Below are 20,402 nucleotides of genomic sequence, written 5' to 3' on the forward strand. Positions count from 1 at the left end.
AAAAATTAGTCACTTCTAACTCTGTTTCATCAACATTTAATGCCTGTCATTTATTTAATTTAGTGCTTGTTCAAACGTGATTACTTTTGAAGGATCCTTTCAATTTAATTTTGCATTTGTTAATTGAATTTGAAATCAAATATAAAGACGTGCAAAACAAAAATGCTGAAAAGTTGCTTTGTTCAAAGTACTTAAATCAGAAATAAATGAAATATTAATGAAAATTACTTAAATATATTAGTGTATATACTCTGTAAATTTAATTTACAGAGTAAAAATAAAAGCTGTAATATGTGAATGTAATAAAAATAAATAGTGCATACAAATAGAACATACATGATACTAAAATAACACTGTAAAACAAGAAGACATTCATTAAAAGGTAGATTTTTTTAGCACTTATAATAAATATAAATATAAATAATGTAATTTTAAATAAATAGCCATATTGCATAATTAATGTTTAAAAGTTTAAATGTAACAATATATTATAAATAATCTGTCAAATGGACTAATAGACATTTTAAACCAGCATTTTTTATTTAATGTTTTACCTTTGAAGGTGTATACACTGTAAAACCCAACAGTCACATTTATCAAATTAAATAATAGTAGTTAACTCAAAATTTAGGCGAGGCAGTGGCGCAGTAGGTAGTGCTGTCGCCTCACAGCAAGATGGTCGCTGGGTCGCTGGTTTGAACCTCGGCTCAGTTGGTGTTTCTGTGTGGAGTTTGCATGTTTTCTCTGCCTTCGAGTGGGTTTTCTCCGGGTGCTCCGGTTTCCCCCACAGTCCAAAGACATGTGGTACAGGTGAATTGGGTAGGCTAAATTGTCCGTAGTGTATGAGTGTGTGTGTGAATGTGTGTGTGGATGATTCCCAGAGATGGGTTGCAGCTGGAAGGGCATTTCGAAAAAATTTGCTGAATAAGTTGGCGGTTCATTCCACTGTGGCGACCCCGGATTAATAAAGGGACTAAGCTGACAGGAAAATGAATGAATGAACTCAAAATTTACTGAAAGTTAATTCTACTCATTTGAAAAGAGTTTTGAACTCAGTGTTAAAGGTAATGAGTTAATTTAATGCTTCATCACTTCAACCTAAATGGAGTAAAAAATTTTTTTTTAACTCAAATGGTTTGTAGCAATGGGTTTCCTCAATCGGTTTGAGTTGCCTTCAATTATTGGAGTTTTACAGTACTCAGTTGGTTTTCTTCATTTATTGGGTTTTACTGCACTCAGATTGCTCTGTTTACTCAAATGGATTAAGTTCACAGTACTCATTAGGATTAGTTTTTGAACTTAAATGGTTTGTTGCAATCATTTTCCTCAAATGGTTTGAGTTACCGGAACTTTTTGGGTTTTATAGTGTACATACAAATTGTTAGTTAGATTTTCTCGAAATATTCTTATGTTTCCATATCTTAAAGACTTACGACAAATCTCAATTAATCTTGATTATGACTTTGAAGCTGCTGCTCATAAATTTTATAAAATTTGTCTGTAAATCCTTTGAATATGCTCTTTTGCTACAGGTTTCGTGGAGGGTTGGATGTAACACATGGACAGACCGGCTCTGAGTCTGTCTACCATAATTTCCACAACAAAGAGATCATGTTCCACGTGTCGACTAAGCTGCCTTACACAGAGGGTGATACACAGCAGGTACAAATGACCACAGGCAGGGAGAGGATCACTCACAGCACGTGTCCTTTCCATTTTACTGGTCCCTTCAGTCAATACAACTGTAATAAGCTTTAGTCTGAAAGAAATATATATATATATAATCAGCTGTCTGTGATAATCCATCTTTGTAGATCAGAGGTCAGTGGATTTGAAAACTATTGATCAGTGTTATAGCAGCACAACATGATTCATCAAATGCTGGTTAGCTAGCTAAAAGGAATTATTTTTTTGGATATTGTCCTGTAAATTATTTGCGCGCATTAGAATGGAGTCACTTTTAAATGCTTTCAAATTCACAGTAACACACAGTCTTTGATTGGGGATTGTCAGTACAGATTACACATTTTACAATTCCAAATTCTCTGCCAGGAATACGTAGAATATCTTGTCTTATTCTTGTTAATGAAGTAAAACAGACTTAACGGTGAGTAACAACCAAGTAGTTGTATCAGTTTTTCCAGAGCTACTCTGTCAACTATCAAAGATGAATACTCACATTTTAATAGTATTTTTTGCTACTGACAGAATAAAACAGACTACTGTATGTCATTTCTGGATTGTTATACATGCCAGCGATGGTCAAACATTTTTTAAAATCTTAGAAAATTATTTTAGTTTTATTATGATTTTGGTTTTGATTTTCATTTTTAACTGTAGTAATTCAAAATAAGATGTTTATAAACATGTATTTTAGTTAGACTCACTCAACAACAAATTACATATTAGTTAGGGTTACTATGTTTAAAAACAAAAACTAACACCGTTTTTATTACACTATACACACTCTCACAAACACACACTACACTACACTACCTGACTGTCTTGTCGTAGTCTTGACTTATACTTGATCATTTGGTAAAGTGGCAGAAGGTAGATTTTTCTGATGAATCATCTGCTGAACTGCATCCCGGTCATCACAAATACAGCAGAAGACGTATTGGAACCCCCATGGACCAAAGATTACCAAAGAAATCAGTCAATTTTGGTGAATAAAAAACCATGGTTTGGGGTTTCGTTCAGTATAGGGGCATGCTAGAGATCTGCAGAATGAATGGCAACATCAACAGCCATAGCCATCAAAACATTTGTGCCGCTCATTGCATTACAAACCACAGGAGGGGGCAAATTCTTCAGCAGGATAGTGCTCCTTCTAATACTTTAGCCTCCACATCAAAGTTCCGGAAAACAAAGAAGGTTTAGGTGCTCCAGAATTGGCCAGCCCAGTCACCAGATATGAAAATTATTAAGCATGTCTGGGGAAAGATGAAATAGCAGGCACTGATTATTATATATGTATATATATATATATATATATATATATATATATATATATATATATATATATATATATATATATAAGCACTAATTCCCACCATTAACTACTGGCTTATTACCTATTTATTATTAGGATGTTGGGTGCCTATTTGTACTTATAAAATAGAATGTTATTCTTCATCCCTAATACTACCCAATACCTAAACCCAACTTCTACCTACTATTAATAAGCATCTAATTAATGTTTATTGAGCTAAATATCTTAGTTAATGGTGCTTTAATACAAGAATTAGACCATAAAATAAAGTGCAACCCACCACTGTATAAATCTTGTGGATTGACAGGAGGGAGATCAATTCCCTTTGTACCAGGGCAGATGCTGTTTCCTTCAGCCACTCACTGTTGATGTGCTGGCAGATGATTGTTGACTCACAAAGTGACCTTTATTCTGCACCTTCACTGGCAGCGTTGCACCCTCAGAGAAACAGTGTTTTTAGAGCTCACTCCTCAGGGAATCATCCACATTTAGAACACTCTCTCTCTGTGTCATATGTGCACACATTCACTGGCCAGTGATCGGAGGCTGACAGCAGATCGAGTATGTGAGCTGATGTCCATGTTTATGAGTGGCTGCAACCTCTGTTTGTCCTTGCCAGCCATCTGTTCAGGCATGTTGTGAAAAACAGCTTCAGCACATGACAGAACTGACACACGATTTTGACCTCAAAAATTGATGCAATTTTTCATCAGATGTCACGCTGAAGAGTGTTTAATGGCAACTGGGGTTTCCAAAGCTTGTATTGGTTTGTTTCATTACTATGAAATGTATGATTAATTTAATGCAATCTCAGAATAATTTATAACTTTTCGATTTAGTGGATAATTGTTATTAATTTGTATGATTTCATTCATACATTTTATGTACAATTTACTTGTCCAGCAATGAAGGTAAAGTTAAGAGTGGGTTTTGGGCTCCTTTTAAAAATCATTATAGTTTACATGGGTTAGCTGTAAAATAGCTACATTTCCTTTTAAGATGAAGCTGGATTATTCAAGTATAAATGATGTTGATTGCAGTAAATAGAGCAGGTATTCAAATTGTTCATACATATTTATTTATGTTATTGGTTTTATAAAATGGGTAGTGTATAATAAAATATTTTATATTTTTTATATATAAATGAAGTAATTATTTTAAAAATTGTTTGAAATAATATATATATTTTAAGGGGTTTATCTGGAGTTTTTTATTAAAGACTTTTAACAAATGCTTATGACATTGATATACATTCAGGTTAATATAAAATACACATTCAAAAGTGACAGTAAAAATATTAGTTGCACTTAAAATTGAGGTCTAATTCAAACCTGAAAAACACTCCTGTTTTTTCCCGGGAGTCTTTCAGACCCATCTCCCGCCACCCTCCCGTTTTGTTATTTCTCTCGGAAACACCCTCCACCCTCCCCTCCCCCGGTCCTGAGCTTTGTGGTACAGTCTGTAATACCCCAAGGTCACCAACTTTGGTATAGTGTCCGATCGCAGCGAAAACCCACTCCATATGACAGTTACTAACACCACAGTATAGGTATTAACAGTATAGTTATTGTTAGTAACTATCCAAGGTCTATGTTTAAAAGATGTATACTTTACAATGAGGTCCCATTAGCTAATATTAATTGTAGAATATTACACTTTAGAACTTAACTGAACAGTTGAAAGATCAGTTTATACTGTATAAGGGCATAAGTACAATCCATTTCTTTCAATATTGCAGGTATTTGTCTGTTTGTAGTTTTAAAGAAAAACTCAACCTCTCCATATTTTGAACAATAATATCCAACCATTGTAATTTTATAGAGAGTTTGAGTTGTAGCCACTTTCGAGTTACAGTTTTCTTAAAAGTTGCTAGAAGTATTTTTAATAAATACTTGTCATTTACCATTAAGTTGACTGCAATATTTCCCAGGTAAAATGTTGTAAAAGAAAAGTCTATTCCATCACCAAACATGTTTCTTATTGCTTGCATTACATCCTCCCAGTGTGACTGAATGACTTTGCAACTCCAAAATATTTAAGAATGATTGGCTAAGTCTTCCCCACATTTGCTACAGCACTCTCCTCTATCTTTCTCTCATGTTTGCATGCATGTTAACTTGAGGGTTATAAAGTATCTGGTATGCAAAAACTTGTTCGTTTTAAATCAGTCCCATATCAAAATGTGTTCTCCCATGAAGCAAATACTAATTTTGCAATAAATCAAAAATGCCCTACTGTAATATTGTAAATAGTACTAGGTAAAACAGCTTTTACTTTGAAATCTCACTCCTGGATATGTAAATAAAAAATGTAAACATGTAAATTTAGGATGATTTAAATGGTAGGTTTGTGAAAGTAAACTCTTGTGTTCTGTTTTTACAGCTGCAGAGGAAGAGGCATATAGGAAATGACATTGTGGCCATCGTGTTTCAAGAGGAAAACACTCCATTTGTGCCAGACATGATTGCCTCCAACTTCTTGCATGCGTATGTGGTGGTGCAGGTGGAGAATGCCTGCTCTGATGATGTCCTCTACAAGGTTGATCATTACAGCATTACTGCTTCTGTTCTGTGACACTTCTCTGTGAGTCAGTAAATGAGACACCTATTTGTCAATCTGTAGGTTTCAGTAACAGCGAGAGATGACGTTCCCTTCTTTGGACCACCTCTTCCCAATCCAGCTGTTTTTAAGAAAGTGAGTCAAACTGTTATTGCAATTTTCAACAATTGTTTTCTGTTTTTAAATTTTTTGAAATGTTATTTATTTCTCGCACGGTAAAGCTGAATTTTCAGCACTGTTACTCCTGTAGTCAGAACACTGACTTGATGCTCCTGAATTATTTACTTTTATTTTTAACATTTGTGCTGCTTAATAATTTGTGCAATTTATAGTACATATATCATGTAGTAAGAAATTATTGATTTGATTTGAAATGTGAAAAAATGTCTTGAGGGTTACTTTTGATCTGTGTAATGCATCCCTGCTGAATAAAAATAAGATTTTTAAAAAACTTTTAAATGCATATACTGAAAGCACTCAAAAATGTTCATCTCTATCTAACTCTTCTCTCATTTGTCCTCTCTCTCTTCTTTCTACCCCTTCTAGGGTCCAGAGTTCCATGAATTCTTGCTTTCTAAGCTGATCAATGCTGAATATGCGTGTTACAAAGCTGAAAAATTTGCCAAATTAGAGGTGAGTGACTAATATTTTAAAAAAGTGCTCATATAAACGATACTATCATAGCAGAATAGCAGATACACCACATGGCACTTACAAATTTTTGCCATATCCTGGACTTTTTTATTATTATTATTAATGAATCATTTGGAATGTATAGATTTACTTCAGTTGCTGAATTATCCTGCACCATTTGATATATTTCTATTTATAATATGCTGTTTCTGTGACTGTCTGTGTCACATCAATCAATTATTAACCTGCACAGTGAACCCCTTACTTACATTCTTTAATAATTGCATAATTAGTTAGAACTTTGTATAGACCCTTAGTAAAATGCACCAAACAGTATAAAGAAAACGTAATGCATCATTATGTGCTGTATTATAGGCCTAATCCGTTATTAAATATTAAAATATAATTCATTATACATATAATATTACATTATAGTATTAACCTTAGCAGATATGTTGAGCATATACAGTCCTAATTAATTGTTGAATATTAAAACAGAATTCTTGCCTACAGTATGTTTATATGCTCAATATGTCTACTCAGAGATTAAAAATGGTGTTAATCGACCTTTCCCATTTATTTATTTTTTTATTATGTTCAGTTTTATTTTTTTAAATCGAACCAAGGACATGCCAGACTTAGGCTGTATCTGAAATCGCCTACTACTCAATAGGTACTGTATTTGAATTTAAACGTACTACTCGGCTGTTAGAAAAGTATCCATTCTATACAGTAAGAATGTCAACAGTAGCTGTGTCTTATTTCAGAGGCTGCATCCTTCGAAGGATGCAGACTTTAAAGGTGAGTCCTTCGAAGTCCACACAGGCTGAGTCGAGCGCTTTGAAATGAGACGATGTAGCCGACAGATCTCGTCACCTGGCAACCGTAACAGCTGCTGTTAATAATCACTAATAAAATTTGTCATGACTTTTTTTCAAAGTGGTTTTAAAACTTATTTTAAGCGATCTGAAGGAAAAACAAGGTTTAGAAAAGCTGAAAATATATTTCCTTTGATCCAAAGTCAGACATGTCATACTCTTTTTTTTTTTTTTTTTTTTTTTTTTTTTTTGTTATATCCAAGTAAAATAAACTTAATTCATACATTTAATCTGGAGTTTTCTTTTAAAAATGTCCTGCCTTTATCAGCACGCAATGAATCCTGGGATGTTCGAGGCTGCGAAGAATCTACCGGTTATGTGCTTCATTACTTGGGAAATGAAGGACACATTTGGAGGCTGCGTTTGAAGGAGCCTTCAATTTTTTTTTAAATAAAACACCCTTTGTCGCGATGCAATGCACACTTTGAATGCATCCCTCGGAGGATGCAGCCTCTGAAATAAGACACAGCTAGTATGAATGGAACTCGGATGTACTACATCCTCCATTTTGTCATCATCACATGACCTACCTAGTTTAGTTGCCTTGCTTTACTCCCATTTATGAATCATCTCACAGTCCATCATGGGAAAACATAGCATCCATCCGAGTAGGTCATCCGGGTACTTCTCACATACTGTTTTTTGAGTTCTATGAATTTGGACATACTACTCGGCTTGCATAATGTTTTAGCCAACTGTATAGTATGGAAGTATGTGATTTCAGATTCAGCGTTAGTATCAAACAAAAAAAAAATTAAATAAAAAATTTGATGTTGATTTTAATTGAAGCTCTTAGTGTTTTACGTGGTTAAAGATGGCCCCTTGGCCTCCATGATCTAGCCTCTCCATATGCACCAGACACTTTCTTATAAACACTCCATGTTCCTAGCAAAACATTGTACAATACTGAATGTGCTTCACACAGGTGAGTGAGCTGGACCTGTAGGAACACTCTTTTGTCTCTATATGTGCCAGACATTTTCCTTCTATTAAAAACTGCAAAAACAATTTATACTAATGGCATTTACATTGCATATTGCCGATCTCTTGTGATTTGATGTGCGTATTTTATCCCCATTTGTAATTAAAGCATCTGCAAAATGAATACATTTACAGACAATATCATATAAATCTAGCCATTACTTTATAAAACATCATATCTGATTTGTTTTATAATAATCAAACACCTATAGTTTATTTATGCATTTGTTGTCAGGAGCGCACCCGGTCTGCCTTGCTGGAGACGCTGTATGAGGAGCTGCACATCAACAGTCAGGCCATGATGGGACTGGGAGGAGAAGAGGACAAACTGGAAAATGGAGGAGGAGGAGGAGGAGGAGGCTTCTTTGAGTCCTTTAAGGTAAACCATATGGACACAGGGCTCTGAGCCTCTGTGAAGACAGGACAGGGATGTTTGGGATGCATTACTCTGGCTTCTGTGTGTGAATGGTGGATGTGGTGGTGCATTCTGGTTCTGTTGCTGAAACGCTGGCACTCGTGAATCTTTTAATCATGTCTTTTTTGATTTCGCTGCTGTTGTGATTTATGAACGTAGCTTGTTTTTCTCTCTTGGGTTTTAGATGGTGGCGTCTTTATGACTCCAGCTGCCAACCATGTTACCTAAATTAAATTACTTATTACCGTAATTAGCGCTAATTAGTCTTATTAGCACATTGTCAAGCATAGATGCACTCTTGAGAATTCCAAAAGTATTTTGCTTCCTAAAATTAATGAGTACTACATGATTAATCATAGTTGACATATTGTACAGAAATATTTCCTTGAGATATGCAGCACTAATGAGTGTGTTGCAGTGTTGTATTCGATATACAGGGCTAAGCATAATTGAGTACACCCCTTTTTGAAAATGAATATTTGTATCCATTTCTCAGTGAATATGGGCAATGTATTTTGGTGCATTTAAACAAAACAGATTTATTGAACATATGTATATATATATATATATATATATATATATATATATATATATATATATATATATATATTCTAAACATTGTTTTTAACAAGGCAAATTGTTGAATAACAGGTCTTTTTTTTCTCTAGAAAATCTGAAAAAAATCTCATATGTCTAATAATACAAAAAATTATAAATAATTTAATTAAATACAGAAATGTATGTTAAATAAAAAAACTGTTTTTATTTCAGCCAAATTAAAACACTTCAACTATATTTCAGAAATATTTGCACCTTTAGTAAAAAATTTAATAAATTAATTAATTCAAAGGATGACTAAAATTTCATCTTTACTGTTCACACTTTTGATCTTTCATATTTAAAGCAATTAAACACATTTTTTTCAGATATTATAGGCGAAAACTTAGAACTGTTATCTTGGCAAAAAAGGTTGCCAGAGTTATTGGATAAAAGGGTGTAAACATTTGTGGCCAATATAGAGTTGAAGTCAGAATTATTAGCCCCCCTTTGATTTTTATTTTATTTCCCAAATGATGTTTAACAGAGCAATGAATTTTCTGTTCATTTCAATTTTCTGTTCATCAATTTTCTGGAGTATGTCTGATAATATTTTTTTTTACTCTGAAGAAAGTCATATTTGTTTTAATTCAGCTGGAATAAAAGCAGTTTTTAATTTATTTAAAACCATATTAAGGTCAAAATTATTAGCCCTTTTAAGCTATATTTCATTCTCGATAGTCTACAGAACAAACCATCGTTATACAATAACTTGCCTAATTTCCCTAACCTGCCTAGTTAACCTAATTAACCTAGTTAAGCCTGTAAATGTTACTTTAAGCTGTATAGAAATGTCTTGAAAATATATATAGTCTAATATTATGTATTATCATCATGGCAAAGATAAAATAAATCAGTTATTAGAAATGAAAATTTAAACTATTATGTTTAGAAACGCTTGAAGAAATCTTCTTTCTGTTAAACAGAAATTGGGGAAAAAGTAAACAGGGGGGCTAATAATTCTGACTTCAGCTGTATATTTTATAACAACATTTATTCATTCATTCATTCTATAATGTGATTTCCCCTTAATTTCATTTGGTTTCATTTCTATGAAAGGTTAGAATATTTTTTAATGAAAGATCAAAAGGGCAACACTGTGGCACAGTGGGTAGTGTTGTCGCCTCACAGCAAGAAGGTTGCTGGTTCAAGCCTCGGCTGAGTCAGTTAGCATTTCTGTGTGGAGTTTGCATGTTCTCACCGTGTTGGCGTGGGTCTCCTCCAGGTGCTTCGGTTTCCCCCACTGTCCAAAGACATACGGTATAGGTGAATTGGGTAAGCTACAAATTTGTCCAAAGTCTGTGTATGGATGTTTCCCAGTGATGGGTTGCAGCTGAAAAGGGCATCCGCTGCGTAAAATATATGCTGGATAAGTTGTCGGTTCATCACACTGTGGCTACCCCAGATTAATAAAGGGACTAAGCAAAAAAAAAAAAGAATGAATGAATGAAAGAAAGATCAAAAGGCCCAACAATATTATACAATATTTATTTATTTATTCATTTATTTGAATTAAAAAACACTGCTCTGATGTTATAAAAATACAAAAACAATGTAATAAAAATTTTACTAAAATACACTGTTATGTACTTAAACATAATTTTGTATTTTACAGGGAAATATTTATGTACAATAAAATTAAACCAACACAGCTGCACACACACACACACACACACACACACACACACACACACACACACACACACACACACACACACACACACACACACACACAGCTATATTTAATCACAAACATACAGCTGTCTGTTTGTATGCCAAAAAAATCTGAAATGTATTTTCCGGCATGTAATTCATCATAGACAAGCTGTTTGTATGTGTTTGGCAGCCTTTCTCATAACTGAATGTGTTCAGTGTGTTCACGCATTGATTGTGGTCATCCAGACATAAAAATTGATCAGCCTTCTCATAAATCATTTTCATTATCTCTCCTTTTCACTTATTATGTTTGTTTCCGCAACTTCCCCAATCACTAACTGACACAGATTTCTTCAGCATCTGTCTATTGCCAAGCTCATTAGCATGGAGGACACTCTCTGGCTCATCTGTGGATGTGACTGACATTCTGGGAGTTTTCCCTTGAAATTGTTCAGCACTTTAGTGGGTGATGTTTAATCAATATCCATTAACACTCTCAGGCAGTTCTGCCCTCTAATGGTGGCTAGCTTTAATAGCACTCAGCCAATCTTTCAATAGCTGTGTCTGAAACCGCTCAATTTTTCACTCATTCACTAATAACTACAGTATGTATAGTGTATTTCAGTTGAATGGACTACATTAGGAGAGGGAAGGAAAATGTATGAGTGAATTTGTAAGTAGTGTAAGGCAGAGAGCAGTCTGACACAATTCAATTTCACCTTGAACAATACACCTGCCATCCTGTGAATTATAAAAAATTATCCTTTTTGGCTTTATGAATTGAATGTCACTGTTCATTTATCACATTTGTTGTATTAATTGATAACAAAGAGAGCAAAAACACAGGCTAGTCATTTTTATTATTTCTTTTTTTAGCTGTAGTTTAAAATAAACACTCTATTTCAAATGGATTTGTTTGAATGTTTTTGTTCATATTAGTATTTTTATTATTATTATTATTATTATTATTATTATTATTATTATTATTAAAATATAAACCCTCCTGTGTAACCCTCTTTATAACCCACTTTTTTAAGTGCTGTTTAACAACATAAGGACATTTCTCTGTGTGAAAAGAGAAAAAAAAATCTTTCTCCATATAAAATATTTTATAGGAAATCCTCTAAAAATGTCCTTACTTTGTTATCGCCTTATAATTAAAAAATAAAATTTATTTAAATTAAAATTAAAAACAACTAAACTTTCACTGAACATGGCTTATAATTTTAATATTAATATGTACACAGTATGGAACAGGAAGATAGATAGATAGATAGATAGATAGATAGATAGATAGATAGATAGATAGATAGATAGATAGATAGATAGATAGATAGATAGATAGATAGATAGATGGATGGATGGATGGATGGATGGATGGATGGATGGATGGATGGATGGATGGATGGATGGATGGATGGATGGATGGATGGATGGATGGATGGATGGATGGATGGATGGATGGATGGATGGATGGATGGATGGATGGATGGATGGTTAGAAAGATGTTTGATTTACGTTTGATTTTGGAAAATAACACTTCAGTGATGCTAAATTAAATTTCAACCACGTTCATTGAGGACCACCAGCACTGCATGTTTTGGATGTCTCTTTTGCCTTTCACACCAATTACAGGTCTTTCAGTCTCTGCTAATGAACTGATGATCTGAATTAGGTGTGTTTTGTTAAAGGTGCAGTATGTAAAATTGGACCCAATGATTTAACTAGGTATTGCGCACCTGGTTCAAAACACACACAAGCGCAGGTTGCCAGATTGACGGCATCAACAGAAGCCTGACTATCATTGTGTTATAAATGAAAGCAGCGGCACGCAACAGAAGGAATATTTTCCATATTAAAAAAAAGTTTTTGTTCTAACCAACACCTAAAATGTATATTTTAGAAACAACTTCTATTTCTTGCAGCTAAACAACAGAAAACTTACAAAGATCACCTCAGGTACACCTCATGGGCTTTATTTAGTGTTAAATGCTAATAATGTGATTTTGAATGACATTTTACAAGACATGTATTGCCGTATACTGAAAGCAGCAGCACATGGTTTACCTCAGATTTTGACAATAAAATTTATCACTGCAAATCTCCTCATGTAGCGTGTTGTTAGGACACGGAGTTACAATGTAACCTGCTCACCTAATGCTTATGTTTGTAATATTTATATTATTTGCTAATTAATAATCTCATGTAGATCTCTGAATCTGTGTCTTGTTTCGGAGTCTGCTACTGTCCACGGAAGGTTGCATTTCAGTCATGGACGCATGCTTTGAGAGCTTTTGTGACTGAATGAATGAAATATGTGGTCTCCCATGAAGGGAACGCAGGGTGCTGAACTGGCAATGGGCAGGTTAAATGACCAAAACAAAGACATTCGTTCCGGCACGTAACGCACATTTTCAAAGCAGAATATCTGATTGTAGCATTGCTTTTCAGATAAGCAAGAATGTTCACTTGACATGTTTTTTAAACATCTGCAAACATATTATGGTATTTTTATGCTTTAGAAGAGTCAAAAACTTACATACAGCACCTTTAAGGAGACATGAAAAAATGTCCAGAGCTGGTGATCCTCCTGGAACGTGGTTAAGAAACACTGCTTTAAAGCACTACAAAATGGCAAACACTTGATAAAATGCAGTATTTAGTAAATAGAGCTCGGTTTGGGACACAGCTATAGACTTCCTGCTAACTTCATATCGCCTGTCCTCCCTCTGGTCACATGCTTTATTTATTTTTTTATGGACAAAACCTCGCCAGTGGTTCGCTCAGGATGGTTAAAGCAGCCTGAGACACTCTGGATTATCCCGCTCCACTGACCCGGCGCCGCTCACTGTATCTCCTCCTCATCTCTCCCTGTGCTGTAGCGGGTGATCCGCAGCAGGAGCCAGTCTCTGGACACCATGGGCCTCAATATCAGGAAGTACACAGTCTCCAATAGTCACAGCGGCAGTTTCGCCCACAACAACAACAACCTCCACTCACCAGAGACCCCCAAACCCCCTGGGATAGTAAGTAACCCCCCCCCCCATATTGGCTTCCCAATGAGCCAAACTATGCTAGTCCCCTCACTACCCTCCACTTTGGGATCAAACCCGGTCCTGGTTACACGTATTTCACTAACTCCTGACTACACTGAAAGCACAGATTCGCAGAGCAGACAGAATAAATAAACACAACAAAAACAGAAAAATTAAGGATTAATCAACCAATTAATAATTTCTGTCATGTTCAGGTCCCTTAACATTTTCCCCCTCATTCCCATCATGCTTTCTGCCTTTCTTTTCTGCAGCTCAGTCTGTATTCGCTCACTGGAAACTGGAATGTTTCGTGAAAGAGTCACTTGAATGCGCTTGAGCAACAGCCTGGGTTAAAAGGGTCAATGACATTACACTTCTGTTACTATTATTTATATTATCATCATCATCATCATCATCATCTTCTTCTTCTTCTTCTTCTTGTTATTATTATTATTATTATTATTATTATTATTATTATAAGTAGTAGTATTAATATTATTGGTAACACTTTAAAAAATTGGTCCATTAGTTCATTCATTCATTCATTCATTTTCTTTTCGCTTTAGTCCCTTTATTAATCAGGGGACGCCACAGCGGAATGAAATGCCAACTTATCTGAGGCTCAAACCAGCGACCTTCTTGATGTGAGGCGATCGTGCTACTCACTGCGCCACCATGCAGCCCTTGGTTAATGTTAGTTAATGCATTTATTAACATCAACAAACAATTAGTAATAAATTTATTACAGTATTTATTGAACTTTGTAAACCTTGTCTTACTTTTGTTAACTCACTGTGCATGAACTACTTTTAACAAGCACAACTTTGGATGTTTTAAAGGGCCATAAAGCCCCCCTTTTTCAGTTCAAGTCTACCTCAGAATTTCTTCAAAAATACTCGGAGATGGGCATGGAGCTCTGTGAGCAAAGGGAGGAGTGGCCGTGGCCAGCAGAGCAGGGGGAAAAAGGGGAGTGAACAACTGATGTCAGTTAGCTCACAAAGTGTGGGGAAACACATGATTTTATAGTTTACGAAGTTAAAATGCAAAGAAATAAACAGTCAGTAATTTAATGCCGTTACATTTGTTATTCCAAATTTCATATACACATTAAAACAATTTGTTATATCATTATAAATATAATCGTGTTTATATATACACTATAAATGAGAAGGACTTCTCTCCTCCTCAATCCCCGGTTCTGAATGCAGATGCAGTGAATAGCATTGCAGCAGGTCTCTTGACCTGTCTATTGTGACCTGTCTAAACACATGGCGAACAGAAATAGGCAATGTGTCTGAATGGTAACAAACTCATTTGATAAAAGACAAAGTCCGCCATTCTTGTACAGCTTTCTTGTCAAAAATAATTGCTGCAAACCAGCTTTGCCGTATTGTCCTTGACAGTATTGCAGGGAAAAACATACAACAAACTCTGTGAATCATGGAAACAAACATTGGAACTGTGGCGTGCACGGATGCAGTCTCACCCAGTTATTGGGTCTCACAGCTTGGGAGGTCTGCCTTGCTTTCGGAAAGCACATGCTTTCTTGAATAATTAAGAAGGGTCTTCTCATAGGAAAAGAAAACACAGATGTGTCATAAATCAACTAGCAGATTCACGTTACGTCACCGATTTTGATCCCACCCCAAAAATTATTTTAAACCTGGAAGATGAAATCAGCTGACAAAAGCTCTAAATTATCCAGTTTTCCCCACAATTAAAGCTGACATGTGCTAACGTTGTTTTAACTGATGCTTAACACACACAAATCTGTTAAAATTTCAAAAAACAGTTCTTCAGGGTGCCTTTAATAATGCATTAGTAAATGTTGAACTATGATTAATAAATGCTTTACAAGATTATTCATATTTAGATAATACCGTTAACTAATGGACCTTTATTCTAAAGTATCACCTTATTATTATTATAAAACAGATGATGTTGAGCTAAATAATGTGCAATGTGTAAAACGAAATAATTATATGTTATTAATTAAACACTATATTATATTATTATTAATTTATTAAATTTGAGTGCAAAAAACAGTAACTTTCTAGAAAAAGGTTTTTGTTTTGTACTCAAATTGAATACAATTCAAATATTGCTAGTCACCTGCTGAATTCAATACTGTCTAGAACAGTCTAGCAGAAAGGCAAACAATTGTAATTAATGTCAAATGTTTTTCAAATCCTTCATAAACACAACAAAATAATGATTTCTCTTGACATATATATCTATTTAACTTGGCATGACTTGACATTTGAATTTCCTACATATTGTGAACTCATTTTCTATATAAATACTGTATGTCATTGACCCAGTAGCATGTCATATAAATGTGAACTTTCCCTTGATGAGACTGTTATTTATTACACCCCTCCATCATCACAGGAGATGTGTGTGCAATTGTGAAGAGGTCTTCTGAGGGGTGCATGATATCAAACAGTCTTGACTTTGTTGCATGTTGCTTGTGAGGAATGAAATACTGTCAGAGAGTCTACAAGAGGTCATACAGTATGAGGTGCTGTGTTCTTATTTTCCTTCCAGTGTCTCTGAGGAATGAATATAATCTGAAGGCAACCTGCCAGAGCTGTTAGGATGAAGGCTGTTGTGAATGTTTTAACCTTACAACATCCCCACAGGATCAGTCGCAAATCAGGACGGCTGGGAGAGTTTTATGTATCTCTATATACTGTATTTGTGTGTGCCGTGTGTTGAATGGATTTTGCTGTGCTAATAGTTTAATGCAAGTGCACTGTGGGTAAGTACAGTGTCCGCCACTAATATTAGCACTCTTAGAAAATATGAGTAAAAGAGACTGCAGAAAAATGTCTTCATTGCTTAACCCATTGAACTTTTTCTTATAGCATATATATTTTTACTGTACACAAAATATACATTTTATAATAATAATAAAAATAATAATAATAATTATTATTATTATTATTATTATTATTATTATTTATTTTATGGCCAAAAAGTCCCTCGAACAGTCAGGGTTGTTAATTTTGGTTATTGACAGCTAATGCTTGTCAACCAATAATTAACAATTAACTAAAAAAAATCATTTAAAATGAAAATTAAATTAAAATTCCACAAGAATAAAATTTCATATGTATAATAAATAATATAAATAGGCCTAAACATAGTTGTAACCCATTGTTTGATCAAATATGGATGGGCAAACCTAACTATTGGGTTAAAAAGTGTCATTTAAATTTAATTAAAAATAAAATCCAGCGTTGGGTCAAACGTGGACAAACCCAATGTGGGGGTAATTTTTTTAAAATAAATTTTAAATTTACAATTACAACCCAGCTTTTTTGTACATAAAATATGTTTCAGTTGTCTTAAAGGGCACCTCTTTTATCTCTTTTTCAAGATTTAAGACAAGTCTTTTGTGTCTCCAGAATGTGTCTGTTAAGTTTCACCTCAAAACACCCCTCAGATTATTAATTATACCCTTCAGAACATTAGAAGTTTCTTCTCTAAACACTCTGTAGCTGTTTTTGTTGCCTGTGCCTTTAATTTTGGTTCTCCCCGCCCACCGCTCCCATGTTCCTGACAGACTGTGCCTCAACCTCCACCTCTGCTGCTTCAGATAAACAGCACAGTGACAGACATGAAGGAAGCAGATCTCACGTAACGTTTGTGAGAAATCTTACAGTAAGAAATTTCCCAATGATTATTTGATCACACACAATGTTGTTACAAAGTTCACACACACCCAACAGATATGCACTCACACAAAGCACAAGCGTTTAACTTTGCTCTGTTTTTGCACGGCAAATGTGACAGGATACACGTTAATATACATTACACTGCTGTATGGATATCTGCTATGTTAATGTACAAAGTAAGCCTAATTTATTGAAGCATCTTCTTTTATAATTTTACTGACATGCAGCTGTGGTGATAAAGATGGTAAAATAACTGTAATTCATTACAAACATGCACTGTTTTGGAAACGTTTTGAACTTTTAAAACTCATTCTTGATCACATTTGATGATGATTGATGATCACAGAGAGCTAAACAGATCTTTTAATCCCAGTTGCTTTGCGCTCGTTCTGTTTTGTTGATTTGATTATATGTGTTACTATGGAGACATGTTAATATGCGTCTGTCAATCAATTCTTTAGGCGGGGAAAATTGCACTCCTATCTCACGTTGCGGTGGGCCTCAATATGGGAGGGATTTGTATCCTATTTTAAGAGACTTATTGTCTTTATATCACCCCTATATGACTGTAAACATACTATACCTACACACAGTTTTGTCCAAACAGCTTACAAAAGATGATTTTCATCATACAGTAGGTGCCCTTTAAACAATTCATACTTTAATAAAAACGTTTTTGTGTATTTTAAACTTTTTTGCTGTTAAGGACAAATCCTTCATTGTGCCAGTTTGACTAAATATAGCCTATGTTGTTTATAACAGATTCATTCATTCATTTTCTTTTCGGCTTAGTCCCCTTATCACTCTGGAGTCCCCACAGAGGAATGAACCGCCAATTTATCGAGCAAATGTTTTACGCAGGGGATGCACTTCCAGCGGGCGAAGCTGTGGCGCAGTAGGTAGTGCTGTTGCCTCACAGCAAGAAGGTCGCTGGGTCGCTGGTTCTATCCTCGGCTCAGTTGGCATTTCTGTGTGGAGTTTGCATGTTCCCTAAGTTTGCGTGGGTTTCCTCCGGGTGCTCCGGTTTCCCCCACAGTCCAAAGACATGCAGTACAGGTGAATTGTGTTGACTAAATTGTCCGTAGTATATGTGAATGTGTGAGTGTTTGTGGATGTTTCCCAGAGATGGGTTGTGGCTGGAAGGGCATCCGCTGCATAAAAACGTGCTGGATAAGTTGGCAGTTCATTCCGCTGTGGCCACTCCAGATTAATAAAGGGCTAAGGAATAAGCTGACAAGAAAATGAATGAATGAATGAATGAATGCACTTCCAGCTGCAACCCATCACTAAGAAATAAAGTTTTTAATAAAGTTAATATTTTAAACAAAAGACCAAATGAGTAAACAATGAAGACATTATCTCCACAGACTTGTTAACTTATATTGACCAAAGGTGCCGATATTAGTGATGAACACGATATATACTTGTATGTATAAATACTGCATCCTCAGGTCATGCAGCTCTTGCCCTGGGGACCATCACACATTCACAGCCATGCTAAATCATGCCAGAACTCATGTGAGCCTGGTGAACTCCCACTTTCCCCACAGCAACAGACTTACTGAGCCGTGTCTCTGTCACAGTTAATGTTTCTGTTATTTATAGCACTTTATCATATGCCATGTCAGTCAAATGGACATTCTGACCTTCACACAGGTTATTCAGTGGAGAATAAAGACCACAATGTTATTTCTGCTACCGGGACTTAGAAAGTGTGCAGATTATTCATCGCTTGGTGGTGTCAGTGTCATTTGGGAGGCAAAATAGGAGATATTCCATGTTAGATGGTGGATCTTAACTGGTTTCACTTCAGGACACATTATATAAGGTGTCAAATGGCAATGCAACACAAACATATCTAAGATAAGCAAATAAATAAAACATTTATTTTTTTAACACAAACTGCAAAACAATCAGTTGATAATAAAAAGCTAAATTAAAATGGACTCTTTTTAAAAACATTTTAAATATCTATTTTTTTATTTCAAATTTCCATTTCTATTTGATATTAGTACATCTTTACTTTACTGTAGATTTTATTTTTATTAAAGTTTGTGTATTATTAAAGTCACCTTTAAAAAATAACTATAAAACTGAAGTGCATCAACATACTGTACAAATATAAGTAATAGTGTATCACTGATGTATAATTAAATGGACTAGGGATGCTCAAAATAACCAAGCAAACGTTAACTGAAAGGGTGTGTTTTTAACCGAGTAATGGTATCAGTTAAACGTTTAAAATATATAATTTCATATATTTTTAAATTATGGCTGCATTAGAGGCCGATCAATGTGAACATTGAGAGGGGTATCTTATAAATGGTTTTCTAACCGCTGCGAGTGTTTTGCACAAGTGATTCCTGAGAGAGGAAATAAAAGCATACAAACTTTAAGGTAAAATCAGAAACTCAAAACATAATTTTTAATGGCTTTATTAAAAATGTTGACAGAGGCTTGTGATATAAGAATTAAAGTGGAGCATTAATTAAATGCATGGGTCTATTTTCCTTGGAGCGTTCGATTTAAGGTAGCCTGATATTTTTATTTGACTGTAGGTGCGTTAAGATGTTCTGTTGTTATGTTTTGTTGTTAATACGTTGCATGTTAAAATAAATCAGTATTTAAAATGCAATATTTAATGTGTCACACAATATAGACACATAAATTCTTTTTTTCTTAAGTATTAATTTTATATTAATCTGACCAGTTAACCATGCGGTTGTCAGTTGGCAAAATTAACCGAAATGAGCATCCCTAAAATGGACATATTGGTATTTTGTACATTTGTATATTTTTTTTTGTAGTTTTATTATTAGTTTTATTATATTTTTATTTGATTCATTATTTTTTTTAATTATCTGAAACTCCTTAATGAATTAAAAAAATCCCAAATTAATACATTTAAATAGATTTTTTTTCTTCAATAATTTATTTATTGATTATCAAAGTATAAGGATTCACACACACACA

At 34.5% G+C, this 20,402-nt stretch overlaps 1 protein-coding gene across 50 annotated transcripts in view; it reads left to right on the forward strand.

Annotated features, from left to right (window-relative positions):
* The window catches only part of rap1gapa (RAP1 GTPase activating protein a), a 179,958-nt gene that overhangs the window by 140,447 nt on the left and 19,109 nt on the right, over window positions 1-20,402 (forward strand). For 33 of the 50 annotated variants that reach the window (XM_087304897.2, XM_087304899.2, XM_087304911.2 and 30 more), the window contains 6 exon segments: window positions 1,533-1,662; window positions 5,378-5,533; window positions 5,618-5,689; window positions 6,101-6,187; window positions 8,282-8,425; window positions 13,597-13,740. In XM_087304897.2, coding sequence (XP_087161023.1) covers window positions 1,533-1,662; window positions 5,378-5,533; window positions 5,618-5,689; window positions 6,101-6,187; window positions 8,282-8,425; window positions 13,597-13,740 — 733 coding nt within the window. 50 annotated transcript variants of the gene reach the window in all.

Source organism: Danio rerio, chromosome 23, assembly GCF_052040795.2.
Source record: "Danio rerio strain M-AB ecotype USA chromosome 23, GRCz13ab, whole genome shotgun sequence".
In the NCBI taxonomy this organism is placed as follows: domain Eukaryota; kingdom Metazoa; phylum Chordata; class Actinopteri; order Cypriniformes; family Danionidae; genus Danio; species Danio rerio.